General features: G+C 45.5%; 1 protein-coding gene, 1 long non-coding RNA gene and 1 other non-coding gene across 12 annotated transcripts in view; 1 reads left to right on the top strand and 2 right to left on the bottom strand.

Annotated features, from left to right (window-relative positions):
- The first annotated feature begins 450 nt into the window (after window positions 1–450).
- Klhl8 (kelch-like 8) overlaps window positions 451–27,232 on the top strand; it is a 49,210-nt gene continuing 22,428 nt past the window's right edge. Inside the window, exons 1-3 of one of the 6 annotated variants that reach the window (NM_001359986.1) lie at window positions 451–594; window positions 20,929–20,995; window positions 25,420–25,803. In NM_001359986.1, the coding sequence (NP_001346915.1) occupies window positions 25,561–25,803 (243 nt within the window). In that variant the 5' untranslated portion in view covers window positions 451–594; window positions 20,929–20,995; window positions 25,420–25,560. Of the gene's footprint in view, window positions 657–20,928; window positions 20,996–25,419; window positions 25,804–27,232 lie in introns of all 6 variants that reach the window. The other 5 variants (XM_030254510.1, XM_030254508.1, NM_001359987.1 and 2 more) reach the window with 5 other exon arrangements.
- Gm24897 lies at window positions 12,725–12,831 on the bottom strand. The gene has a single exon (XR_003956037.1). It is a non-coding gene; the product is annotated as a U6 spliceosomal RNA (small nuclear RNA).
- Gm42139 lies at window positions 20,180–26,167 on the bottom strand. Of its 5 annotated transcripts, XR_003955767.1 has the most exons (4): window positions 24,635–25,423; window positions 24,290–24,395; window positions 23,974–24,111; window positions 20,868–22,544 (listed from the first exon to the last, which is right to left on the bottom strand). It is a non-coding gene; the product is annotated as a predicted gene, 42139 (long non-coding RNA). The 5 variants fall into 5 exon arrangements; XR_001784907.2 differs by adding an exon at window positions 20,180–20,679 and having other exon boundaries at window positions 22,342–22,544; window positions 23,974–26,167; XR_003955765.1 differs by having other exon boundaries at window positions 24,290–25,423.

The following is a 27,232-nucleotide window of genomic DNA, read 5'->3' as shown; positions in this document are numbered from 1 at the left end:
GCACCAAGCCACCTGGTCTATGGCTACATTTCGAATATGCTTTGAAGATTCTGGAAGCTTCAGAATGCCCTGGAAAAAAAGAGTTCAGGGAACTATCCTAATATATGCCCTTGCTCTTTTTCCCTACATTTCCAGCAACTTTACTGAGAGTTTGCCTTATCTCACCAGTTTATACTAGCAATTGTGTTTAACACTCGGTATTTAGTTCAATTACTTCCTTGCTTTGCAGACACAAGCTGTTTTGTATACATTTTGCAGAGCATGAGATAAAACTGATAGGAATAGCTATAAAATCTGGGATATTCCCCACGCAGGGGATGAATACTGGGAGGGATGGAAGGGAAACGCAGGCGCGCTCTTCAAAGAGGCAACAGAGAACTACATTTCCCAGAGTGCGGCGCGCAGCACGCTCGTGCCTCACCACCCCGCCCCGCCCCGCCCCGCCCCCGCGGCTCTCAAGAGCGCTCGGCCGAGCCGGGCACGAGCGAGCGGTCGGGCCGGTGAGCGCGTCCCCGGGGTGTCCAAGCGGGGCTGGCGCGGCGCCGGCGCGGAGCGGGTGTGGCGGCTCGGCCTGCGCGGCGGCCGCGGACAGAGGTAACCGCTGCGTTATCCCGCGCGCGGGTCTCAGCCTGGAGCGGTCACCCGCGCTCGCGTCGGTGAGGAGCTGCCGGGCGGCGCCGGCGCCTTCCCTCGGGGAACCGAAGGGATCCGGGCGGGCCTCGCGGGCCGCGCTGTCCTGAGCGGCGGCGCAGGTGCTCGGGGTCCGGGTTGGGCGACTTCAGGGGTGTCCCCCTCCCGGGGTTCGCGGGGCTCCTGCAAAATCCGTACCCGGCCGGGTGGCGCTGCTCCAGGCTGAGCTCGTGGCTTGCTCCAGGGAGGGTCCCCGATTTGTGGACACAGTTTGGGGTTCCCAACCGTCTCCCGGGCTTGCACGGCCCTGATGTTACGGTTTGGGGAGCTTGTTACCTTCCTTTTCCTGCAGGCAGTATTTATTATCATGCATTTCGTGGAAATCCTCGCAGTTTTGAATATTCTTGCCAACCTGCTTTAATTGCCTACCTTTATATTTTGCTTCTTACCTTAAGGTATTAGCGTAGGCAGATACTTTGGGCAATAGGTCTTACTTAGAACCTGGGTTGCCACAGTAATTAACCTGCCAGGTACACGTGGGTTTTTTTTCTTTTTTTCTTTTTTCTATTTAATGCTGTTCTCTCTCTCTCCCCGCCCCCCCCCCCCTCGTTAATTGTTTTCAGTCTTGTTTCCCCATCTTCCGTGAGCCCTGGCCGTGCTAAGGGGCGGGTGGGGTACGTTTAGTTGAGCAGAGACCCTCTGCTAGTGCTACCAGAGCTTGTGAACTGCGTGCAGGTAGCTTTATCATTAGCCTTTGCTTCTCTGCCTGCTTTCTCCTGGCACCTATTTTTTGGTTTGTCAGTCAAACCAACTGACCTACTTAAAACTTTAGTCATGTTGCCTTGAAAATACCAAATAGTTGGAACACAAGTATAAAAAGAAGTCACAAGATGCTGTATTCAGCTGTATGCGCTTGGATTTATATTCATTCTTATATTTTTCTACCCCTCCTCTCCTATTCTACCCCTCCCCCTCCACTCTACCTCCCACCCCCCAACCTTGAGCATGCCGGGAGAACACACTACTTACCACTGAGTACATCTCCAGTCTGAATTTTTACGTTTAAAACTATTCTTTTAGCATTTGATAACTGTTAGTGCTATTAATTTGTAACGTTACACATTCCTTAATAAATTCCAAATCCTAATTTGAAGTCACAGCGAAAGCTAACCAGAGTGTATAATTTCCCCATTCCTACAGAAACCCAACCTCCCTGTTGTAAAGTCCCTCGTGGTATCAGAACCTACACTGATGTTTCATGATCTCTCAAAATTCTGTCCTTTATGTTAGGGTTCAAATAGAGTGCTTGCCTAACCTGGGTTTCATGTCCAGCACTGCACAAACTGGATGTGTCGGTGTGTACCTGTGATCCCAGTACTTGAGAGACAGGAGAGCCAGAAGCTGAGAGTCATCATCAGCTACACTGAGTTTGAGACCTGCCTGGGCCTGTCTTGTCTCAAAACAGCAGCAGCAAAATCTAAACAAAAGGCTAAAAATGGGTATTTAAGCTTTTCCCCTCCTTCCCTTCTTCCTTCCTTTCTCTTCTTTCAGATTTTCGAGATGGCATTTCTGTATAGCCTTGACTGACCTAGAACTAGCTAGCTCTATAGACTGGCTGGCCATGAACTCAAGAGAGATCTCCCTGCATCTATCACCAGAGTCAGCATTGGCATATGCTACCACCACCCAGCTTAAGCCATTTCTTATGTCTGAATTTTCAACAAATAATTTATTTTTGTATATAAAGAGTTAAAAACATGAGCAGGAACAAATGTTTCCTAAAAAAACAAAAAGCCATGATTTTTAGTGGTAGGCTTTTTAGTATAATTATATCTTTCTCTGGAAGAAAGTTTTATATTAAGTAATGAAATAAGAGGAAATCGGATATTCAAATCTTCTAATTAAAAAACGTTTTTGCAGTGCTGGAGATTGAATACACTAATTGCTGTTTACTGCGTCCTGGGCCAGCATCTCATGTGTGGTCGGTCAGCCTGTTTGCTCTGCTCTGAGGAGGTATAATAGTGGACTGAGCTCAGGTCTGCAATTAGTTCTTGGGTTAAAATCCCTGCTCTCCACTCATTGGCTGTTTAATCATGGCAAGTTGTTATCTGAACCTGTTTCCTTAGCTGGGGAAGAGGGATAAAAATACCGCCTGCCTCTGTCTTCCCGGAATTGTGAGGATTAAGTCGTTATTGTATGTGGGGGCCATTTTACACTGCATATTCTTCCAGCCCCAGTGCAGTTTCCTCCCTGGTGGCCAGTGCTGTGTAGACATTGTTGCCTTCGCTTTGTTGCTGAGGGGCCGGTGGTGCAGGAGTTTTAATACTTGACTGTGCCTCTGCCTGACTCTTTGCTTATGATTTATTTAATTGGTCCCTGCAAACTAGACCTAGAAATTAGGAAGGACTGGTGACACCTTGGAAACTCCCCCACCCCACCTCCGACCCCCCACTCTGAACTCTGGTCTTCCAGGAGTCTAAGAATTAGTTCTGTGTCTGTCTCTGTTTGCTGGAGAGTAGGCCCGATTCAACAGATTCTCACTCAAAGTGGGTTGGAAGTCCTCTTCTTCTCAAAAGGTTTTTTTTTCCCTCTGTTACTTTGTTGTATTTTTGAGACAACATTCTGCTGTGTAGCCTGGGATGATTCTAAACTTCACATCCTCCTGCTTCAGCTTCCCAAGTTCCTGGGATTACAGTATTCACAATCACATCTCATAAAGTGACTGCATTTGGCTTGGCAAGAGTGTTTCGTGTTGATTGTGGGGCTTTGGGTAGACAAGCCATGTGCTGTCAGGCTATACCACACTGCGCACACACACACACCACACACACACACACACATACACACTGTACACACACACACACACACACACACACGCACACACAGGGAAAGAGGGAGATTGATTACAGGAACCACCGGCTTCAACTGTCTACAAGCTTTCTTTATTAGAAAACTTGCAGATTTTTTTTAAAAATGGGAGTGAGGTGGTAGAGGAGAGAAAATGAGATGTTTGAAGCAGATGGAGTCCCTTCCAGAGTGGGAGGTGTGTTGGTGATGGAGTGCCGCCTTCTGGAGGCAGGGCCTGGCCGACCATCACTCTCAGTAGACTCTTCCTACCTTGCCTGCCAGTTTAGATGAGCATTAGAGTAGATGATCCAGTACTGTATTACAGCCTTATTAATAGTATTATCTTAAATGCTAAAAGATAACTTGATTTATTTTAAAATTTGGATGTTCTTGTTCTCAGAATATCAAACGCTAAGAAAATTATTTTACTTTTCACAGAAGATATTTATGTGGCATGCTTATAATTATGCCATATTCATTTAAATTTAATTACACAATATTTAAATAAAAGAGTAAAGCTTTATTAAATCCTAATTGATGACTTCTTTGACACTTAGAATTGTTGGTTTGGAAAGCACATACCATGTATGATTTACAGAAAAATGTAACTGTCTTGCCTAGATCCAGTACTAGATTGTAATTTATGGTTTTAGTTTGTTACAGTTTACATTTATCTTGAGAATCTTAGCATTAGTATCTTTCTGAGTTTGAATTCATTCTTACAGTAGAGTTTAGAAGCAGGGGTAGACAGAGTGCTGGGCTTTGCACGCTCCCACAGGGTAGCATCTTTCTCCTTGAGCTTCCCCCCTTTTGATATTGGGCAGATTTATTGGAAATCTGAATGCTTTACAACGCAGAAGGCTCATGATCTTGTAATACTCGGGAACTTGTGAAGCAAGGAGCAGAACTGTGTCTCTGCAGACGGGCTTCTCATAAATACGATGTGAGCAAACGTCCATGAGAGGACAGTGGCGGTGCTCGTAGGGAGCTTCTTGTATATGAGATCGCCCCACTGCTTCATTTTAATAAAGAATTCTTTACTTCTTTACTTGAGAGTTTGCATTAGATTAGCTGTGTGTAAAAAACAAGTGGTGGTCATCTTTGAAAATAAAAATCCTGATAGGATTACTACAATTTAAAATGAGTGATTTTTATGGGTGCCTTTCTACTTTGGAGCTCTAAGAAGTTGGAAAGTATTTGTTGTATGGAGAGATCATTATTGATACTATTTCGGTGCTCATTAAGACACACATAGGCACAGCCACGGAGTTAGAACCAGTGCCATATTTGGATAGTCATGAGACTTGGGCTATGTAGTCAGGCTTACTAATGTTGACTCCTGCCTTACACCTCTGTGGTATTGGATAGGCTTTCTTACCCTCTCTGAGCCTCTTTATCCACTACAGTTAAAAGTAGTTTTTCTTTAGGTGTCAGATGATACTGTCATTTAGGTGTCATTCATGTATGTATGTATATGTGTGTGTGTGTGTGTGTGTGTGTGTGTGTGTATGTAAAGTGTTTCAGTCAAGATAGCACTGTATGCGCATCTCTGTGTATCTGTCTGTGTAAGAAGAGGTTGACAGGGTGATGTAAGTAGTCCTTGTCTGTGGAGGGTTCTCTGTATTTGCACCCAAAATGCCCATAAGCATGCCTTATTTCTCTGCTGTAAAAAAATTATTAATTGGAGAATTGTGTTTCTTCCCAAAAACCTCTGGTCCAGTACTTAATTACAGTAAAAACATTCATTTCTTGGCCGCCTCATGTAAACTAAATCCAAAGCCAAATACTTTATATCGTATCACTTCATTTAAATTTCAGAACCGCCTGACAGGAAAGCATCAGGTTGAGTGATTGTGTGACTCGCCCAAGCCTCCACAGCTAATAGACTCCCAGACTGTGTGTCTCACAAGACTCTGCTAGTCTTGTGCCTTGTGTTAGACACGGCCAACATATTTCTCCAAAAGATAGAGGGCAACAGCTTTCTGTAATGCTGTGGTAGGTAAGCTGGACAGTGGTGGTGCACGCCTTTAATCCCAGCACTTGGGAGGCAGAGGCAGGTGGATTTCTGAGTTTGAGGCCAGCCTGGTCTACAAAGTGAGTTTCAGGACAGCCAGGGCTATATAGAGAAACTCTGTCTCGAAAAACCAGAAAAACAAACAAACAAATGCTATGGTAGGTAGATCTAGAAACAAACCGACTTAAACCCAGGGTCAAGTGGTTGCCTACAGACTAGAGCAAACTTGCTGCCTGCATCCGTGGCTGCAGATGTATCAGGACACAGTGCTCCTTCATGGCTGTGCTGTCCACAGTGAACAGTTTTCATAGAGACTGTATAGCCCACAGAGCCCAAGATATTTCCTGTCTGGTCATTAGATCCCAAAGGTTACTGACTCCCCAAGCTAGTTTCCTTTATAAATGAGAACGACTCAGCAGGGTTCAAGGCACCCTGGTACTAACACCTCACCACTATCCTATCAGTAAGGATGTGTCTCTGAGCACAGGACCTGAGAGTCACCCACTTTCAGTGCCAGCTGGAATAATAACAACATTTAGTCACTGTCCTTCCTGAGAATGACTTTGAAGTGCTTTGGGAATATGGCTCTTAGGACCCATGCGCACAGTCCCTGTGGCCTGGTTTGAAATTCCACTTCATATTCTTTAGTAAACAGCTTTTGGGATCAGTTCATTGCGTGAATCCAAATCAGCAGTTGTATAAATCAATTACTTTTTGTTGTTGTTGTTGTTGTTAGTTTTAAAGTAGAGCTTGTGTAGTTTGTTTGCAAGGTTTTAAAGCAATGCGTGAGCATCCTTAGAGCCGGTGTGGATGATCCAGCGCCTCCATGGCAGGGGCTACTGCTTGTCTTGATCGTTCACTGGGGTTTACTTTAGGTTTTAAATAAGATTACTTTTGCATACTTTGAGGGGAGTGATTCTGAGGCTCTCACCATCTAGCTCTGGCTGGCCTGAAACCCATTTTGTAGGCCAGGCTAGCCTCAAACTCATAGAGATCTGCCTAGCTCTGCCTCCTGAGAGATGGGAGTAACATTTTTAAAAAGGCAAATAAGAAATAGATTGGTTGAGATAATCCAAAACTTTCTTCATAACTAGAATCAGACTTCCTCTTTGAGTCAGGGTCTCTCTATGTAGCCCAGACCTGGAACTCCTTGTATAGCAAATGGGACCTTGAACTGGTAATTCTCCTGTCGTAGCCTCTTAGGTGCTAGAGTGTAAGGCCGTGCTACCACGCCCGACTCTGGTTGTTTTGCAGCAGTTTTTCTGAGTCATTTGTTTTCCTGGGTCCATCTAGACTAGAGGATAGGGTACGGGCATTAAGTGTGCTTTAACACGAGTGATCTGCTTTGGTGACTGATTCACACGCTCTTTCGTATATCTTAGTGGTAAAGCTTAGCCAGAGTCTCTCTCCTTGAGCAACAGGAATGAGAGCTTCTCACAATCTTTGTGCTCAGAGACCAGTCTTGCAGGACAGTGTTTTTATAAAAGACATGGAAATGAAAAGGGAACATACCTTATAACCGATTAGTGAGTAGATATGAAAGTGCTCCTCTAAGTATCGGTTTTCCATAGAGATTTCTAAAGACTCCATCTTTAAACTTATATTGCTCACATCATTACCAACCACAAAGTCTGCATTTTCTGTTCATGTTTGCAAACCTCAGAATCCTTATTACAACCTGAGATGATCGACTGACGGATGGAGTGGTAGTGTGTGCTTATAAACCCATGTGGCAGCTATGTGACATCAGTATGTTTGTTTCATTGTGTGTGTGTTCATACTAAATTTTTTGTGTGTGCATGCTGTAAAAAAATTAAAGCGCTTTCAGACACCTATGCTCTTTGTGGCCACATATGTTATTCAGGTTTCTGTTACTACAACAGAATCCTGAGGATAAGTTCATAAAAAGAAAGGGCTGGTTTTGGCTCCCAGTTTTGGGGGTTCTAGGTTGTTAGTTTAGTTGGCTCATTGCTTTGGGCTGGTGGTGAGGTCATAGCGGGAGCTTGTCCTGGAGCAAAACAGAGGGAGCCCAGCCTGCCATGGCCCCTCTAAGAGCATGCCTCGGTTGTGGTTCTCAGCCTGTGGGTTGTGACCCCTTTTGGGGGTTGAATGACCCTTTCCCAGGGAAGACACAGATATTTACATTATAATTCATAACAGTAGCAAACTTACAGTTATGGAGTAGCAACAAAAATAGCTTTATGATTGTGGGTCACCACCACATGAGGAACTGTATGTATTAAAGGGATGCATTGTTAGGAAGGGTGAGAGCCACTGCTCTAAGATCCCCTACTTATCCCCCACCCCTAAAGTTGCCACCACCTCCCAACAGTGCTAAGGGAGCATGACGCCAAGGTCCAAGCTTGTAATCACTGGGACTAGTTTAAACCTTACTTACGAATGGTAGTTCATTCGGATTGATTTTAAGCCACTCAGTTTTTATTGTGAAATATCCTGTTTTTTGATCCTTGGCAACAAATTTTGGCAAATTTATTTTTTGCTTGGCTTTATATTCAAATAGCAATCATAGGCTAGCCTTATGCCATTCTCAAGAGCAACGAGCAATGTAGGTAGGTTTCCTCTGAAAAACATGGTTCGCACGTGGAATGCACGTATTCAGATAAAATCCATGGCCTGACGGGTACTATGTATTAGAGTTTCAGACCATCCTGGCTGTAATAAACTAGGGGGTCCAGTTCAAACAGCGAAGAAATTTCCATGATGCTTCCTTTGAGTGCCTGCTTAGTAAAATAGGCCCCTGAACAGAACTCTCATGGAGAGTATTTAGTACTGTGATAATACTGCTCATAGAACATGTGAAAACATTGTTGTTATTAAATGATAGTAACATCTGATATATCCTGATGCTTCTGAAGCCACGAGCCAAAATAAACAGCCCTTGTCTTCTTTGTGTTGTTTATTGGTAATTTTTCACAGCTACTAGCAAAGTAGCCAATAATTTACATTATTAAAATTTGCCCAAAGAGTGGTATATAACATAACCTGCTTTGTGATGAATGCAATGAAGAGATAAATCAGATTGTGAGAGACACACGGAAGTCGTTCATCCAGATCAGCCTAGGAGGCAGGCGAGTGTGAAGACGAGAATGTTTTCATAAAGACTTACTTTTATTCTGTGTGTGTGTGTATGTGCGTGCATGCATGCATGTGTGTGTGTATGTGCTCGCCTCCGAGACCGCATGTGCCAGCGCATGTCCACAGATGCCAGAGGCATTGGACTTCCCTGGAGCTGGAATTGAAATTGTGAGCTGCCTGTGGTGGGTGCTCAGATCCTCTGGAAGCTGTGTGTGCTCTTAAGTCCTGGGCCATGGCTCTAGCCTTGATTTTTAAAGTATGTTTGGTTCTTTGTGTTCGTTTTGAAGTGGGGTGTCTCACTGTGGCCCCTGTTGTCATGGAACTGACTGTATGACTCAAGCTTGCTTAAACGTGTGGCAGTTTTCCTTGGTCTCCTGATATTTCCATTACAGGTTGGAGAAGGCTTGAGTCTTAAAACCGAGTCAGGGCCAACGAGGGCCCTGGTGAAGGAAGGGCATTTCAGAAAGTGGATAGTGGGGAAGATGTTAGATAGCAGGTTACGTGCAGCGGTGTGGTGTGTATGCAGTGGTGCGGTGCGTGTAGTCAGGTTTGGTTCCACACAGAGATGGTCCTGTCCTCTTCCTAAGCCTGTGAAGTGGCACCGCGTGCGCTTGCATCACCAGCTTACAGGTATAATTCCTAAATTAGCCAAACGCTGATACAGTTTTTTTTTCTGCCTTTGTAGCACCTAAAGTCTTCACCTAACTGAACTGTAAACAGTTTGAAGCTTTTTCCAACACTGTACAATTAGGACTGCTGCCTCCTGTAGTGGGTGTAACAGCAGTGACTGCAGTGCTGAGTCCTGCCTTTGTGTTGCCGTGCTGGGACTGAGTGCAAGGCCCTGAGCATGCCGGGGCGGGCTCTCACGTAGAGCTGCACCCCAGTCCTGCAGCCGTAGTTAAGCAGAGCATCAGTCACAGTGTCACTTGGAATTCCGTTTTGTTTAGTTTGTAAGATAGGATTCTCTTTGCAAAGGACCTGAGTTCAATCCCCAGTCCCCACATGGGGGCTCACACCCATCCCCAACTCCACTTCCGGGCAGCCCAGCACCCTCTTCTGACCTGTCCCTGGGGAAAGCAGAACAAGGTGCACATGTGTGCATGCAGGCAGATATAGATTACTCAATCAATCAATCAGTCAATCACATAAGATAAAAGACAGAGTCTTACACAGTGGCTGAGGGTGGCCTGTAATCCACTGTGTGACTTAGTCTGGCCCAGAGCTCAAGCCTTTCTGCTTCAGCCTCCGAGTTCTGGGATTAAAAGTACAACTTCTGTTCTCATCCAGAGCTTTCTATTCAACACTTTGCTTACTAATGTGTGCTCTAAAATAGAATTGCTGCTTGTTGACAGTGATCGGTAGTCAGCCTTATGTGCTATGTAGTAGCACTACACATTGACAGTCCATGCCAGACGGTGAAAGTCAAAGAGGGGGGTAGAACAGGAGGGTTGTTGTTTGAGTGTGGAGGGTTGTTGTTTGAGTGTGGTGGGTTGTTGTTTGAGTGTGGTGGGTTGTTGTTTGAGTGTGGTGGGTTGTTGTTTGAGTGTGGTGGGTTGTTGTTTGAGTGTGGTGGGTTGTTGTTTGAGTGTGGTGGGTTGTTGTTTGAGTGTGGTGGGTTGTTGTTTGAGTGTGGAGGGTTGTTGTTTGAGTGTGGTGCCCTCTGTTTCTGTAATTCACTAGACCTTTATTTGCATGTTAAAAACATTGCTTGGTTACATCAGCTCATTAGAACCTGTCTACTTCTTTTGAGTCAAGTTTTGTTAGTGGATATTGGCCTCTGGAAGGGAAAACTGGAGGCTCCAGCTGTGTTCTGTTATGGTGATGTTTCAGGTGTCTGGAGAGAGACTTCAGGGCCCTTTCTCCTGTTTCCTGCTTCTTTTTTTTTTTTTTTAAATCAGCTAGATGTACTGTGAGAAGGAGGAGTTGCTCTGTTCTCATGGGGCAGGAATCTTAGATGTAGTCAAAAGAGTTTTCTGTTTTTAAGTTATGGAGCGTAGGTTCAATTATATAGTTACCAAACACTAATGCACAGCCCCGTGTGTTGTGCAGGTTCTGGTGTGTGCAGCTGCATGTGCATGTGTGTGTGTGTGTGTGTGTGTCTGTGTGTGCGTGCTTGTGGAGGAGAGGACTACCTTACATGGTTTCCTCTCACCAAGACCTGGAGTTGGGGGGACTCGGCTAGGCTGCCTGGGGAGCTTTTTCAGGGATCCACGTGTGTTTGCTTCCTCATTACACATACAAGTTTTTATGCAGTTGTTGGGGATCAAACTTGGGGCCTCGTGTTCAGGCACTTTTCCTAGTGGGCCAGCCCTTAGTGTATAGTCTTTTTTTTTTCTTTAATTAAGATTTATTTATTTATTTTATGTATATGGGTAACACTGTAGCTGAACTGATGGTTGTGAGTCTTCATGTGGTTGTTGGGAATTGAATTTTTTTTTTTAGGACCTCTGTCAGCTCTGGTCGGCCCGCTTGCTCCGGTCAACCCTGTTCGTTCCAGTCAAGCCTGCTCGCTCTGGTTATCTCTGCTCCCTCAGTCCCTGCTTGCTCTGGCCCAAAGATTTATTGATTATTATACATAAGTACACTTTAGCTGTCTTCAGATACGCCAGAAGAGGGCATCAGATCTCATTACAGGTGGTTGTGAGCCACCATGAGGATGCTGGGATTTGAACTCAGGACCTCTGGACATTTAACCGCTGAGCCATCTTGCCAGCCCCCATATGCAGTCTTTGTAAGTCCCAAGTTACACCAAGTTCTTTTTTTGCTTTCTTGTTTTTTTTAATTAGGTATTTTCTTAATTTACATTTCAAATGCTATCCCAAAAGTCCCCCATACCCTCCCCCACCCACTCCCCTACCCACCCACTCCCATTTCTTGGCCCTGGCGTTCCCCTGTACTGAGGCATATAAAGTTTGTTAAGACCAAGGGGCCTCTCTTCCCAATGATGGCCGACTAGGCCATCTTCTGCTACATATGCAGCTAGACACACGAGCTCCAGGGGTACTGGTTAGTTCATACTGTTGTCCTACCTATAGGGTTGCAGACCCCTTTAGCTCCTTGGGTACTTTCTCTTGCTTCTCCATTGGGGGCCATGTGTTCCATCCAATAGCTGACTGTGAGCATCCACTTCTGTGTTTGTCAGGCACCGGTATAGCCTCACAAGAGACAACTATGTCAGGGTCCTTTCAGCAAAATCTTGCTGGCGTATGCAATGGTGTCAGCGTTTGGAGGCTGATTATGGGATGGATCCCTGGGTGTGGCAGTCTCTAGATGGTCCATCCTTTCGTCTCAGCTCCAAACATTGTCTCTGTAACTCCTTCCATGGGTGTTTGTTCCCAATTCTAAGAAGGGGCAAAGTGTCCATACTTTGGTTTTCGTTCTTCTTGAGTTACATGTGTTTTGCAACCTGTATCTTGTATCTTGGGTATTCTAAGTTTCTGGGCAAATATCCACTTATCAGTGAGTACATATCATGTGAGTTCTTTTGTGATTGGGTTACCTCACTCAGGATGATACCCTCCAGGTCCATCCATTTGCCTAGGAATTTCATAAATTCATTCTTTTTAATAGCTGAGTAGTACTTCATTGTGTAAATGTACCACATTTTCTGTATCCATTCCTCTGTTGAGGGACATCTGGGTTCTTTCCAGCTTCTGGCTATTATAAATAAGGCTGCTATGAACATAGTGGAGCATGTGTCCTTCTTACCAGTTGGAACATCTTCTGGATATATGCCCAGGAGAGGTATTGCGGGATCCTCCAGTAGTACTATGTCCAGTTTTCTGAGGAACCTCCAGACTGACTTCCAGAGTGGTTGTACAAGCTTGCAATCCCACCAACAATGGAGGAGTGTTCCTCTTTCTCCACATCCTCGCCAGCATCTGCTGTCACCTGAATTTTTGATCTTAGCCATTCTGACTGGTGTGAGATGGAGTCTCAGAGTTGTTTTGATTGGCATTTCCCTGATGATTAAGGATAGTGAACATTTTTTCAGGTGCTTCTCTGCCATTCAGTATTCCACAGGTGAGAGAATTCTTTGTTTAGCTCTGAGCCCCATTTTTTAATCGGGTTATTTGATTTTCTGGAGTCCACCTTCTTGAGTTCTTTGTATATATTGGATATTAGTCCCCTATCTGAAAAAATATGGAACGCTTCACGGATTTGCGTGTCATCCTTCTGCAAGGGCCATGCTAATCTTCTCTGTATTGTTCCAATTTTAGTATATGTGCTGCCGAAGCGAGCACACACTTAAGTTCTTTAGACAGATTCAAGGATATATTTTCCTAACTTTTGCCTTCCTGAGACAAATCTGAGACGAGTTTCTTCCTGGAGTGTAGGCCAGATGTGGAACATTGTTAAAAGCACCACTGAACATGGCTAAAACTCAGTATTGATATTAAGAAAAAGTTTTTCTGTAGGTACTCCTCCTGAAGTTTGTTATTTTATAAGTGAAAATGTTTGGAATGGGATGATTGGAGGTCTTAATTGGTAGCTGCTAGACTCTTTTCCCCAGAGAAAGAAAACAGGCACACTGGCAGCTGGACAGCCTTTATGTCACTTTGAATGTTCCTTGGAACCTCTGAGGAATTTACACAACAATCGAAGCCACTTGCTGCTGAGACCCAGCTTGGCCTCTAAAGAGGTGGCTCCAGCAAGACTTAAAAAAAAAAAACCCAACTTACTCCAGACCTTGCATGCAAACATTTCCTGGCTGGAGAGGGAGCCTTTTCCCCTGGAGGCCTATTAGGGAGATTGTGCATAAGGGACAACCAGAGTTGGTATAAGCACAATTGATCATTTTGCATGAAGGTCTGAAATGATTGGTGCAAACACCTTTTTCTGTTTCCGTAAAGCCGGTTATAGTACCTACATGGTGTACAGAATGGAAATACCTTCCTGGTTGCCTTCTCTGGTCTTCAGATATTATGTTCAATTAAAAGAATCTCCCCAGTGTTATTTTTTGTGTGTGTTGTTGTTGTTGTTGTTTACCTGTCATTTGTAGAGTGGATTGAGCTGGTAATGCTAAGAGAGGGAGATGGTGGAGCACGTGGAGCAGCCGCAGAAGTGATGGTGGGTGGCTGCAGCTGGGCCACACAGTGATGGAGCCAGATCATGTCAGGGGCTGTGGGTGGCTGCAGCTGGGCCACACAGTGATGGAGCCAGATCATGGCAGGGGCTGTGGGTGGCTGCAGCTGGGCCACACAGTGATGGAGCCAGATCATGGCAGGGGCTGTGGGTGGCTGCAACTGGGCCACACAGTGATGGAGCCAGATCATGGCAGGGGCTGTGGGTGGCTGCAGCTGGGCCACACAGTGATGGAGCCAGATCATGGCAGGGGCTGTGGGTGGCTGCAGCTGGGCCACACAGTGATGGAGCCAGATCATGTCAGGGGCTGTGGGTGGCTGCAGCTGGGCCACACAGTGATGGAGCCAGATCATGTCAGGGGCTGTGGGTGGCTGCAGCTGGGCCACACAGTGATGGAGCCAGATCATGGCAGGGGCTGTGGGTGGCTGCAGCTGGGCCACACAGTGATGGAGCCAGATCATGGCAGGGGCTGTGGGTGGCTGCAGCTGGGCCACACAGTGATGGAGCCAGATCATGGCAGGGGCTGTGGGTGGCTGCAGCTGGGCCACACAGTGATGGAGCCAGATCATGGCAGGGGCTGTGGGTGGCTGCAGCTGGGCCACACAGTGATGGAGCCAGATCATGGCAGGGGCTGCCACCTCTGGGAAAGATGCAGAGGAGTGTACAGCAGGCAGTAACTCTAACAGTCACAGAAGAGGTAGAGCCACGTGGAGAGGCCTGTGGCCTCCAGGACAGCAGAGGTAGCCCTTCAAGGGTGGCATGTGGCTAAACAGCAGAAGTGGAGCTCAACCAGAAAGCAGCCAGTAGCTTTGACAGCCACAGGAGAGGCAGAGGCACAAGACCAGCGCAGAGCTGAAGTGGAAGCAGGTGAGAAGGGCAAGGGTGGCTGCTGTCCTGGCACCAGGAACAGCCATTGCAGCAGTCCATGGAAGAGCCGGGAAGAGAGGCAAGAGATGGTAAAGACCAAAAACTGAGAAAGGAAGACGACTGATCCGGAGAGGAAAGACTGCAGACCAGAGCGTCTCAGACCCTGGAGACCTGGGAGCTGGAGCACTGGGGAGGTTCTGGTGACCTCCTCACTTAGGAACAGTAGTACCAGCTGTTGTCAAAGGCTACACAGGCCCAGAAGCTACAGTGCTAGCTGCCGTCAGGGTCTGAGTGTCCTAAGCCCACAAAAGTCCTGGTGCCTGCAGCCTGCATGAGAACTGTAACACTAGAGGCCACCCCTGCTGCTGTGCCAGGGCATCAAGGGCTGAGAGCATTACTGAAGATCAGCGCCAGCACAACTCCTGTTTATGACCCCAGCTATCTGATAGGCAACATTCTTGTCCTTTTTTCAAACCTGAAAACATTGCATTTTAAAATAGACTACTTAAAGGGAGTTTTATATAGGCTTTTGGGTGTAGACATATTTATGGGGGAGTGAATGTATATGTACATGTTTGTGTGTGTGTATATATGTATACATATGGATGTGTATGCATGTGTGCATGTATATGTGTGTATACAAATGCATTTGGAGGCTAGAAGTCACTCGTCAGGAGCCTTCCCCATGTTTTTGAGACAGACTCCCTCACTGGTACCTGTGGCTTGACAGGTCAGACTGGATGGCCAGTAAGCTCTAGGGATCGGCTGTCTTTGCCTCTATCACTGTGACTACAAGTTTGCACTACCAGAATCAGCTGTCTGGGTGTGTATGTTGGTGTACCCGTGTGTCAGTGTGTGTGGAAGTCAACTGTGGCCCACCCCATTTTTCTGGGACAGTACGTCAGTCTGAATCTGGAGCTTGCCGGATTGAGTTGACCTGCTGTGGCCCTGATGTGTTATATGGGTGTTGGATATCAAAGTTGTTCATCTCGTATGGCATGCTTTTGTGGCGTGCATTCTACTGATTGCCACCTCTCTCTAGCCTTATAGAGTCATTTTGACCTCTTGTGTCTAGTCCAAATGTAACTTCAAATTTAAAAATAATTTTAGAATAATGAATATTCTAATATTTGATATGGCAGTGTAAAAATTTACACATGAAGATTGGGGCAAACTGGGCGTGGTGGCGCACGCCTTTAATCCCAGCACTCGGGAGGCAGAGGCAGGTGGATCTCTGAGTTCGAGGCCAGCCTGGTCTACAAAGTGAGTTCCAGGACAGCCAGGGCTATACAGAGAAACCCTGTCTCGAAAAACAAAAAAACAAAAAACAAAAAAAAAAAAAAACATTGGGGCAGTGGTCCCTGCTATTGTAATATTCAGATACTAGGAGTAATATCTATCTACCTATTTACCTATTGATCTCTATCTATTAACTTCCTGTCTATATCTCCATATCTTTGTATCTATCATCTGTATCTATCATCTATCTATATCACTCATCTACATGTATCACAAATATACTATCTTATCTATCGTATAGCTAGATCACTCTATCACCTATGACACAAGTACTGGAGGAAAGAATAATTGCTAAAGTAATCATTATGATTTAAGGTTAACCAAGTTTTTATGTCAGGTATCCCAGCCACAAAAGTCCATGGTAGTTAGTCACTTAGGACTCAGGTAACTACATAGATGTTGAAATATCTTCTGTGGTTGGGCACATGCAAGCACAAGACCCTGGGTTGAGTCCTCACCTCCACCCCTGAAATAATGCATCACTGCTGTCTTATAACTGTTAATGTGTGTTATTCAAGTCAGTCCACAACACAAACAAAATAACAAATCAAAGATGTGCAGAGCTTCACAGAAGGAAGAGCTCGCACATCACTGGAGATTAGAGAGACGTGCTATCTAAGCCTGGCCGCGACATTGTTCCCTCACAGCAGATGGCTCAAGTACTCGCACATTTATTCTGCAAAACTAAATAAGGAAGAATGGGCCTAATGAGCAGGGTCGAGGCTCTGACTTCTCCCATTTTCTAGAAGGATCACCCCAGGACAGGTAGGGACAGGTCAGCCTTCTATACTAAACGAGAGAGCCCGTGTGGGTGCACGTAGTGATTTAGTGAGGGCTCTTTGCATCTGGAGAAGGTGAGGACCCCAGGTTCCATGGGTCACTCTGTAGCTCTCTTACTTGCAGTGTCCTGCACAGGAGTAAGGTGAGAAATGGTAGATTGCCACCCACCACCCCCACCTGCTCTGAATCCTGACGCCACCACGGAGGTGGGTTCTGCATTCTGTCTTCTCAGTTTCATGTACAAATAGGGCGGGCCGAAGTAGCGGCCTCATGGCTCATAGAGTTGTAGTGAGTGCTAAGTGTACATAGAGTACCGAGGACAGTGGCCAGGTACTGTCTCCGCGCTGCTGCTGCTGCTGCTGCTGCTGGTATACATGACCGTTATATTTCCGTGGTGATGGTCAGCCTTCATATCCTATTTAGTGAACTGACTTACCCACTCAGCAGTAGCGTGGATGCACATGTGTACACACACACACATTCACTCACTGACTGGATTGTGTCCTGGATATGTTGGACTGCTACTGTCTGTCTTCAGTTTTAGTTTTTTATCCTATAGTCAAGTTGACATTTTTGGGGTAAACATCTGTACCCCAGTAACAGTCGGGGTACAGGACAGTTCCATCCCCAAAACCTGTCAGCCTCACCCCCTCCCACTCCAACTGTAGACTACTTAACTGTGGCTGGCCACTGACTGCTCTTTTGAGAATTTGTAAGTGGGCTGGTAAGGTGTGGACCCAGGTGTGGGTCCCACCCTGCAGGTGTGTCGCCATGACGTTACACACATTGAAAGACCATTCTGCTTGTTCCTAGGTCTTAACTGTTATGATGTGGCAGCGATCAAACTTTATAACAACTTCTTAAGGCAAATGTACATTTTCCTTTTCTCGAAGGTAAATTGATTTGACTGGTCATATTATATGTTTATAAAAAATTCTCAAAAACACATTAGCCTGAACTGCCGTGTCTTCCCACCTGTAATATTTAAAAGTTTCAGGCATTTCTTATCTTTATCTGCACTTGCTAATTTTTAAAGTAATTTTTGCTGGCATGCAGAGGAGTGAGTGGGTTTCATTACGTCAGTTCAGTTCACAGCCCCTCGTTGACTGGTTTACGTAGGGTTTTGGTATTTAGAGCTCTTTATGAGATTCCAGATAATAATCCTCTGTCAGACTGTGGTTGGCAGGTTGTCTCAGTGTCTTTGGCTGTCCCTTCATCCCATTACGTCCTTGCCTCGCAGAAGCTGTGTAACTTTAGGAAGCCTCAGTTGTCGACTCCTGGGGTTGTTCTCTGACTTTTTAGTAAGTTCTAAACTATGCTAATATTATTAACATTTTTATTTTAGCAATTCCGATAGGTGTGTGGTGGTATCTTCCTCGTGGTTTTATTTCCCTAATAATAGTGATGCTGTTATCTTTCTGTGTGCTATTTGCCATCTCCACTGGTGCTATGTCCTGAATCCATATTCTAAGTTAGGTTTTTGGCTTATCTATTTTTATTGAATTTGTAAGTTCTTTATATATTTGAAATACATGTTTGTGAGGTCATTCATATTCATTTTTTCATGCTAAAGTGTGTCTGTTTTCTTCCATAATGCAAGGTTTACTTACCGTCGTTGCCATACTCCAAACCTGAAACCCAGGGTATTGTATTTGTAGGCAGGCACTGGCCACTGAGCCACATTCCCAGACCATAGGTTCTCTTTACATTTTAATGGAGTCTGCTTCAGCAAGTTTTCTTTTGTATATCTTAGAACTTTTTATATCTGAGGGCTGAAACCTGTGGTTTGCCTACTCATGAGGCTCTTCTCCTAGGGTTTCTTCTGAAAGTTCTATGATTTTATTTGTAACTACATCTATGTAACATAGTAATTTATGTACTTTGACTTTATGACTTTGTAAAGTTTTGGGTTTTTTTAAAGATTAAATATTATACATAGGTACACTGTAGCTGTCTTTAGACAGTACCAGAAGGGGATGTCAGATCTCATTATGGGTGGTTGTGAGCCACCATGTGGTTGCTGAGATTTGAACTCAGGAACTTCGGAAGAGCAGTCAGTGCTCTTACCCACTGAGCCATCTCACCAGCCCTTTGTAAAGTTTTATATATATAATGTATAGTGAGTGTGTTTAGTTTCATCATATTCTTTGATCCTTTTTTTTTTTAATTGGTTTTTTGAGACAGGGTTTCTCTGTGTAGCCCTGGCTGTCCTGGAACTCACTCTGTAGACCAGACTGGCCTCGAACTCAGAAATCCGCCTGCCTCTGCCTCTCGAGTGCTGGGATTAAAGGCGTGTGCCACCACGCCTGGCGATAATTTTCATATTAACATGAGCTTAACATAAACACTTGGCTGTGTTTGTATAGGCCTGTCATAGGCTGTGTTCACAGGTCTCTGTCAGTCATAGGCTGTGTTCACAGGTCTCTGTCAGTCATTGGCTGTGTTCACAGGTCTCTGTCAGTCATAGGCTGTGTTCACAGGTCTCTGTCAGTCATTGGCTGTGTTCACAGGTCTCTGTCAGTCATTGGCTGTGTTCATAGGTCTCTGTCAGTCATTGGCTGTGTTCACAGGTCTCTGTCAGTCATTGGCTGTGTTCACAGGTCTCTGTCAGTCATTGGCTGTGTTCACAGGTCTCTGTCAGTCATTGGCTGTGTTCACAGGTCTCTGTCAGTCATTGGCTGTGTTCACAGGTCTCTGTCAGTCATTGGCTGTGTTCACAGGTCTCTGTCAGTCATTGGCTGTGTTCACAGGTCTCTGTCAGTCATTGGCTGTGTTCACAGGTCTCTGTCAGTCATTGGCTGTGTTCACAGGTCTGTTTTTGAGAGTCTCCTGTGTTATTGATGTCCCCGTGTTCACTTTTACCATCTTGTCACTTTTGTCTCAGAATAGTTTGAGAATTAAGGTAACATTGTTAATTGATTCATGCTGTCATAGGCCCTTTAGACAGCCTCTCCTTTTACTGGCATGTTTGGTGTGATTGTCAGTTAATTAGTTTAATTAATTAATTAGTTAATCAGTTTATTTTTATTAATGCACATTTATCAGTTAAGGCTGTCCTTAATTGTCCTTTGTTTTTGTTGCTGTGGTAACACTGTGACCAAAGGGTTTGCTGCATGTTACAGGTGTGGTCCTGTAGGGTGTGTCCTCCGCATCCAGGGAAGCTGAGGCAGGAGCTGGAAGGGGAAACTGGAGGATCTCGCTTTCTGCTTGCTTCCTATACAGCTCAGGCTTACCTGACTAGGGCAGCCATCAACAGTGGGCTCCCCTCCTATATAAATATCAGTTAAGACAATTCCCTCCACAGACATGCTCACATATTAATGTAATGGAGGCAGGTTCTCAATTCAGGATCCATCTTCCCTCTAGTTTATGTCAAGTTGACAAAAAACAAACAAACAAAAACCAACTAACATGAACAAACACACTTTATTCCAGTTTCTTGCTTTTTCTTTTTACATTTTTTATTAATCATTTTATTTTTTTTAATTATTTTTTAATTTAATTTTATTTGTAATTCATTTTTTATATGCCATATTCCATTCCCCACCCCTCCCCATCTCCACATGGATGCCCCCACCCCACCTCACCTGACCTCTAATCTCCCTGGGCCCTCCAGTCTCTTGAGGGTTAGGTGCATCATCTCTGAATGAACACATACCAGGAAGTCCTCTACTGTATGTGTGTTGGGGACCTCATATCAGTTGGTTTATGCTGTCTGTTTGGTGGTCCAGTGTTTGAGAGATCTTGGGGTCCAGATTAATTAAGACTGCTGATCCTCCTACAGAATCGCCTTTCTCCTCAGCTTCTTTCAGCCTTCCCTAATTCAGCAACAGGGGTCAGCTGCTTCTGTCCATTGGTTGGATGCAAATATCTGCATCTGACTCTTTCAGCTGCTTGTGGGTCTTTCAGAGGGCAGTCATAATAGGTCCCTTTTCATGAGCATTCCATAGCCTCAGTAATAGTGTCAGGCCTTGGGACCTCCCCTTGAACTGGATCCCACTTTGGGTCTGTCGCTGGACCTTCTTTTCCTCAGGCTCCTCTCCATTTCCATCCCTGTAATTCTTGCAGACAGGAACAATTATGGGTCAGAGATGTGACTGTGGGATGGCAACCCCATCCCTCACTTGATGCCCTGTCTTCCTGCTGGAGGTGGGCTTTGTAGGTTCCCTCTCCCTACTGTCAGGCATTTCATCAAAGGTCCCTCCCTGTGAGTCCTAGGAGTCCCTCACCTCCCAGGTCTCTGGTGCATTCTGGGGGACCCGTTTCTTGCTCTTTACTTTTTTTTTTCTTTCTTTCTTTTTCTGTTCCAGGATCCCATCTAGGATGCTGCAGTAAACTTAGTATCTGTGTCTCCTTGGTCTCCTACTGGCTGCCACGGTAACTGGACTTGCCTCATTTCTGATAACTGATGAGTATTGGTTCATGATTTTCTCACAGCCAAACCTAGGCTGTGGGCTTCTAGGAATAGAGACAGCAGCTCACTGAACCAGGGCTCCGTAAGTCCGTGGCATCAGTGTTGCTCGTGATCAAACCTTGACCTGACTGCGGGATAGTGTGTCAGATCCCACCACTGGGGAGCTATTCTCTAGTTCATCCTGTTTTATGCTGTGCTCTTCAGAGCGAGGTCACTGTGCCACTGACTACAGCTGGGTAGTAAAGTATCTTAAGGCTGGGAAGGTGAAGCATTTGCCTCGAAAGCACAAGAACTGAACTCAGATTCCCCGTACTCATACAAAAGCCGGGTGTGTTGACATGCACATGCCATTCCAGCAGTTATGGGGAGCTCAGTGGTGAAGGTAGGCGAACCCATAGAAGCCCACTGGCCAGTCAGCCAAGCCTTGTTGACAAAGTTCCAGGGTACGAGAGGCTGTCTTAAACACAGGACTCACACCAGGCTTGTCCTTAGACCACCACATGCATGCCACGCACACACATGCACACATGTATGAGCGAAAAGCCCGCATGGTATATCTGGAAATGTTTCTGTGAACACACGTCCCCTCCTCCTCTTCTGTCTGGACTCTGAAGCAAAGGCCGTGTTCCCAGTAGACGGCCATTCTCCCCCGTGCTCCTCCAGCAGCTGGAGGTCGTTATTCACGGGGGATCTGTGTACGCTGCTCCATTTGTGTGCTGGCTCCGTCATTTATTTATGCCATGGCCCGGACCAGGGTTATCTCTCGTATGCGTGTGGTTATGTAATGTGACACTGTTGCCGAAGGCATGTATGGGTTTTAAATTGAGTGTAGTGATTCCTCAAACCTTGTTTCAAAAGTGTTTTCTATATTCTGGATCCTTTGCTTCTCGGTTATGAAATTTAGACTCAGCTTGTCTGTGTCTTTATTATAAAAGTGTCTTATGTGATTTCGGTGGGAATTGATTTACATCAGAATCAGTCATGTCTGCTATGTTGAGTCTAGCCTGGGAACTGTGGCAGCTTTTCTGTTTCTTTAGCTCTTCTTTGATTGGCTTCAGCCATGTTTCAGTGTTCTGAGACATAAACGGACCAAGGTCTCGAGCCTCAGCTCAGAACCTCAGCCACCGAAGCGTGACATGTTCTCTCCTATCCCACCACCTCTTCAGCGTTATCAGCTTTAATGTCAGGTGTGCAGTTAACTAGGGTGTCTCCACCACAGTGCCTCTACAGCTAAACTAGGTAAAATGGGGGCGGGGGGAGGAAGAGGAAGAGGATCCGTATCCTACAGGCTCCTGGCCACTCTACTTACTTCCTGTTAAGTGCAAATGCATACACTTCCGCCATCGCTTTCTAGGTGCTGACCAGTATGGTTGTCCACACTTATCACACAGCATCAGATGCCAGCGGGATAAGCTCGTTAATCCTTCCTCAGGGTCAGGAGAACAGAGAGCATGACTTCTGCTATCAGGTCCACCACCGTGAAGGACGTACGGGCAGGGCAGCTCCTGTAAACTGAGAAGAGTAAGAACACAGGGTTCCTTGCCTGCGTGTGGATTCTTCTCACCCAGGGCTGTTCCCAGCTCCCTTCCCTTCAGTCAGTCTTCAGCCTCTCTTTGGTTCAGCCTGATTTGTTATTTGCACCAGGAGATTGCATATGCACAGTCACACCGATGCGGACAGTTCTGTTCCCTTCCAGTTTGGGTGGGCCTTTCCCCTTCTCCACTATTTCTTCAGAGAGAACTTGGGTTTCTTAAGTGTTCTCCTCCTCCTCCTCACTCCTCCCCTCCTTTCCCAAGTGGGAGGATTGCAGCGTGCCCTGGCCCCTAGTAGTTTCCTGTGTCAGAATTATTCACATCCTAACTCCATTCTTAGTTAATGTTCGTCAGCAACAGACAGAAGGTAAGGGACCAGCTTCGTTCTTTTGCACTTGATATTCAGGTTTTCTGTTTATTTGGTTGGTGGTTACTTTAGGGGTTCTTTTCCTCTGGTGTTGGGGATTGCACACATGCTAGGCAAGTGCCCAACTGCTAGCCTACACCCCTAACTTGAGTTTTTACTAAGATCATGTCTTGTGATGTAGCACAGGCTGGGCTTGAACTTCCAGGGAAGCCAGGACTGTTCTCAGGCTTGTAACCCTCCCACCCTGCTGATGTCCGTAGCTTCTCCTTCCAACTCTCTAGAGACCTCTTTGCATCCAAGTCCATATCTTTCAATAACCTAGCTGTTTCTGTGCATTTTTTTTAAAGAAATAGTGCTAATCTGGTTACATCTCATTGCTGTCTGGTGTATTTGTGTCTTGAGACTTAAATGAGTTTTTTCTTATATGCAGCTTATACTTGGAAATTTGCTTTTTCATCCAATCTATAAAATGCTTGTCTAATTTCAAAGGCCCTATTTAAGATACCCATAGACTTGTTTACATTCGTCACAAATAGTGAATCCCATGCACACTCTTCACCCAGTTCCCACAGTGGTAACACTGTGTGGCTTTGGGACTAGGGACTTATAGTGATGATTCACACTTTACCTGTTTTTGGCCCGAGCGTGTGTGTGTGTGTGTATGTGTGTGTGTGTGTGTGTGTGTGTTCTGTCACATGCTACAGTGAGGACACAGCATGGTCCCATCAAAACAGCTTAGATCTCTTCTGTTCCCTCTTTGAAGCCTTGGCCCCACCTCCTCAGCTTTCCCTTTCCTTCAGAGGCCCCTCTCTGTTGTCCTGTCCTCTGAGACTGTTATAGTCAGTGATGCTCTTGGGCAGCCTGGCTTAGGACTTCCCAAGGCTACATATTGTATTTAGGCTTTGCATGTACATAGATACTTACCATAAAGTGTGCACCTACCTGACAAAATGATGTGGTAGGGCAAAGCACTTGCCAAACAAGCCTGACAGCATGTGTGTGATCTCCCAAGTCCATATAAAGGTGAAAGGAGAGAACTCACCTTACAGAGTTGTCCTCTGATTTCTGCGTCCATGCCACAGCACATGCTGGACTTCTGTACCATGCACACCATCACTACCACCGTCAGTGGAATTTTCAGGTCGTTGGGTGGTATCTGAGATCCAAACTATAGTTGTGCCTGTTGTACATAAGAAATTACAGAAACCCAGTGACTTAAAGCAACACATTTTTTATCTCACAGTCTGTCGGCAGCTATATTAAAAGTGGTCAGACTGCATTCTCCTGTGCCTCAGCATGGAAAATCCTTGCTTCTAGAATTTATTTCTTCTTAGCTGCATGGCTGAGGAGGGCCCTACCTTTTCATGGTCAAGTAGAGGCCTCCCTCAGGTTCTAGGGATTGCTTTACGTGTTGACGTCATGGGCTGCAGGAGAGCCTTTCACTTACACCGTTCTCTGAAATCTCTGAAATCAAGAGCACAGTGCCCAGTTACCTTCCCACTTTCTGTAGCCTGGAGGCTGGTTCCAGGTGTTACAGCAACGGGGTCATAGGAAGACGTGACCTTTTAGGGGTCACCATCACGCTGTGTGTGCCACAGAAACTTAAGAACATATTAGTAACTACAGTCCCTAGTCTCAGGTCACCGGCTTTGGTGTCTGATAAGAGCCGAGAGAAGAGAAGAACATTAAAGACCCTCACAGACCAGGCTTTCCGGTCAAGGCACGTCTGCTTCTCAAAAGCTGTGCATTAGTCCAGGTCTCCATTCTCACACAAACGTCCGCTACTTGTACATGCCTCGGAAGTTCAGTCTGCCCTTCCTACAACCCTCAGGGTAGTCCTGTGTGTGGATAGAGAAACCGAGGGTTAGGAGAACCTTCCCAAAACAAAAAAACAAAAACCCAGCCAGTAAGTGGTAGCCAATGGTTTAACTTAAAACCCTTTAGAATATAGCTACTAATGATATGAATATTCATCAAATGTGCTTGTCAATGAAGTATTATCTTGTATGTAAGTAAATAAATTGTATGTGGAAATACAGATACAGTAAGGTCTGTGCACTACAGTTCAGCTGTTCCTGTATCTGGTTATGTATCTTTAATTCTTGAAGCATTCCTCTAAGTGACTTCCCAGAAGAAATAACTAAGGCTTAAGCAGTTTGTAAGATGGAATGCGTCTAACGTAGAACCTCAAAGGACTTAATTCAGTAAAATAACCTTTGATTTTTGCCGAGTCCACAAAGAAAGTTTGTAGACCTACCTTTATAGCTTACTTTTGAAGCCAGTGCTTCTGAGGTTAGGCCTTTTCGTTGTTTTTGCTCTGAAAGGTGTAATTTCACTGATGCAGCTAAGTGACTCAGGCAGTGTTTTGTGTAAGCTACAGGGTTTCTCCAGAGATGACCAGTGTGGCTCCGTATGTTGTACTAATGATTATAATCAACAATAACACCTTTTATCTTTGTGTTTTGTTGTTTTTTTTTTAATATTTCAGCAGACTGTATCGTGACATTGAAGGAATTTTGAAAGATGCTTCAAGCTTAGTAGCCACATCTATTGTTGGTCTTCTCACCCTTAAAAAGAGAATAAATGGGATGTTTCAGAAGAGAGCTGTATAAAAAGAAGAGTATTGCAAATGGCTTCAGAATCTACCAATGGGAAACAAGCTAGGAGTCACGTGACAAAGGGGCGGCGTCAGTACCAGCACCAGCACCAACAGCAGCAGCAACAGCAGCAGCAAGTGAGGAGCAGGTCCTCTGTCAGTGAGTGTGATGGCGACGACTCCTTCATCTTCGAAGCCAACGAGGCCTGGAAGGACTTTCACGGCTCTCTCCTGGGCTTCTATGAAAACGGGGAGCTCTGCGACGTCACCCTGAAGGTGAGACCGAGCTTTCCTTTCCCAGCTCCTTTGGTGTACTATGAAAAATGAGGCTTTCTGCACTTACACAAACAAACGTTAAGTGTCATGTGTATTTGTTATGCTAGGATCACTTTAATGTCAATCTCCTGTGAATGTCTCCGGTATAGCCCGAGTTAGCCTCAGACTCACGTTCTGCCTCACGTCTCCTGAGTGTTAGGGTTACAGGCATGTGCTGCACCATACCATATTTTTTATTGAAGATGTAGGCACATCATTACACTAATTTACTGCGGTTCTTTCTTTTTTTTTAATTGAAAACATTGTATTCTAATCACGATTTTCACTCCCCCCACACCCCACCCAACCAGCTCCATACCCTTCCCCCTCTCTCTCCCTCTCTCTCAAACAAACAAACAAACATGCAAGCAAAAATACAAAAGCCCAACCTGGGGGACAAAAAACAAAACTATGAGACACACACATATCACACACACATCACACACACACAAAAACCACACACACAAACCCCACAAAATCAGAAATCATAATACACAAGACTAGTAAGAAAAAAAGTGCCCAAACAAAGCAAATATGAACAAAAAGTCTATAAAATACCTCTGAGGTCGTTTTGTGTTGGCCACCTACTGCTGAGCATGGGAGCTGTCCTTAAGTGTGATTCATATACCCAAGGACACTCCACTGGGGAAAACTCGTTTTTCCTTTGTAAGTGGTTGCTGCTTGGAGGTGGCTCCTTGGATGGTGTGAGAGCCCAGGTCCACTTCCCCTCTTGGCACTGGGAGCCCCTCTGGCTTGCACCTGTGTAGGTCCTGTGCATGCTGCCACAGTCACCGAGTTCATGTTGTCAGTCCTGTTGTGTGTGGAAGACACTGTTTCCTGTAGTCATACCTCACCTCTGCCCCTTACAGTCTAGCTGCCTCCTCTTCCACAGAGCAGCCTAAGCCCTGAGGGGAGGGCTTTGATGGTGTCATCTCATTAGGACTGATGGTCCAAGGTCTCTCTCTCTCTGCTCAGTGGCCCCTGTCTCCTCAGTATCGGATGCTTACTCCCACAGTGGTTGCCAGTGTGTCTGTCAGCTCGCTGTTAGAGATCACAGGGTTTGTAGCTGGGTTTGTGTTCACCTTTGGTAGTGTGCAGAGTACCTGCCAGTGCCACGAGCACTACTCAATATGGGTGAAGCCTCTGGTTAGGCACCAGCTCAGCCTCTCCATGTCCAGTGAACTATCTGAGCGTTCTCTTTAGCAATAGTATCTTACCATGAGTTGGTGGGGAACAACCAGTTGGTTTAGCAATAGCCTGAGATGTTTGGGAGTTCCCATAAGGCCCCTGGGGCCAACAACTCACCTAGACGTAACCGAGTCCTGACCTGGGAGGTTTCACTTGGTTGTGAAAGATGTCTAATCGGCATTTTTCTCCACGGTACGTGGTG

The sequence above is a fragment of the Mus musculus genome, chromosome 5 (genome assembly GCF_000001635.26).
Source record: "Mus musculus strain C57BL/6J chromosome 5, GRCm38.p6 C57BL/6J".
In the NCBI taxonomy this organism is placed as follows: domain Eukaryota; kingdom Metazoa; phylum Chordata; class Mammalia; order Rodentia; family Muridae; genus Mus; species Mus musculus.
This window is presented reverse-complemented; position numbering and strand designations above follow the sequence as displayed.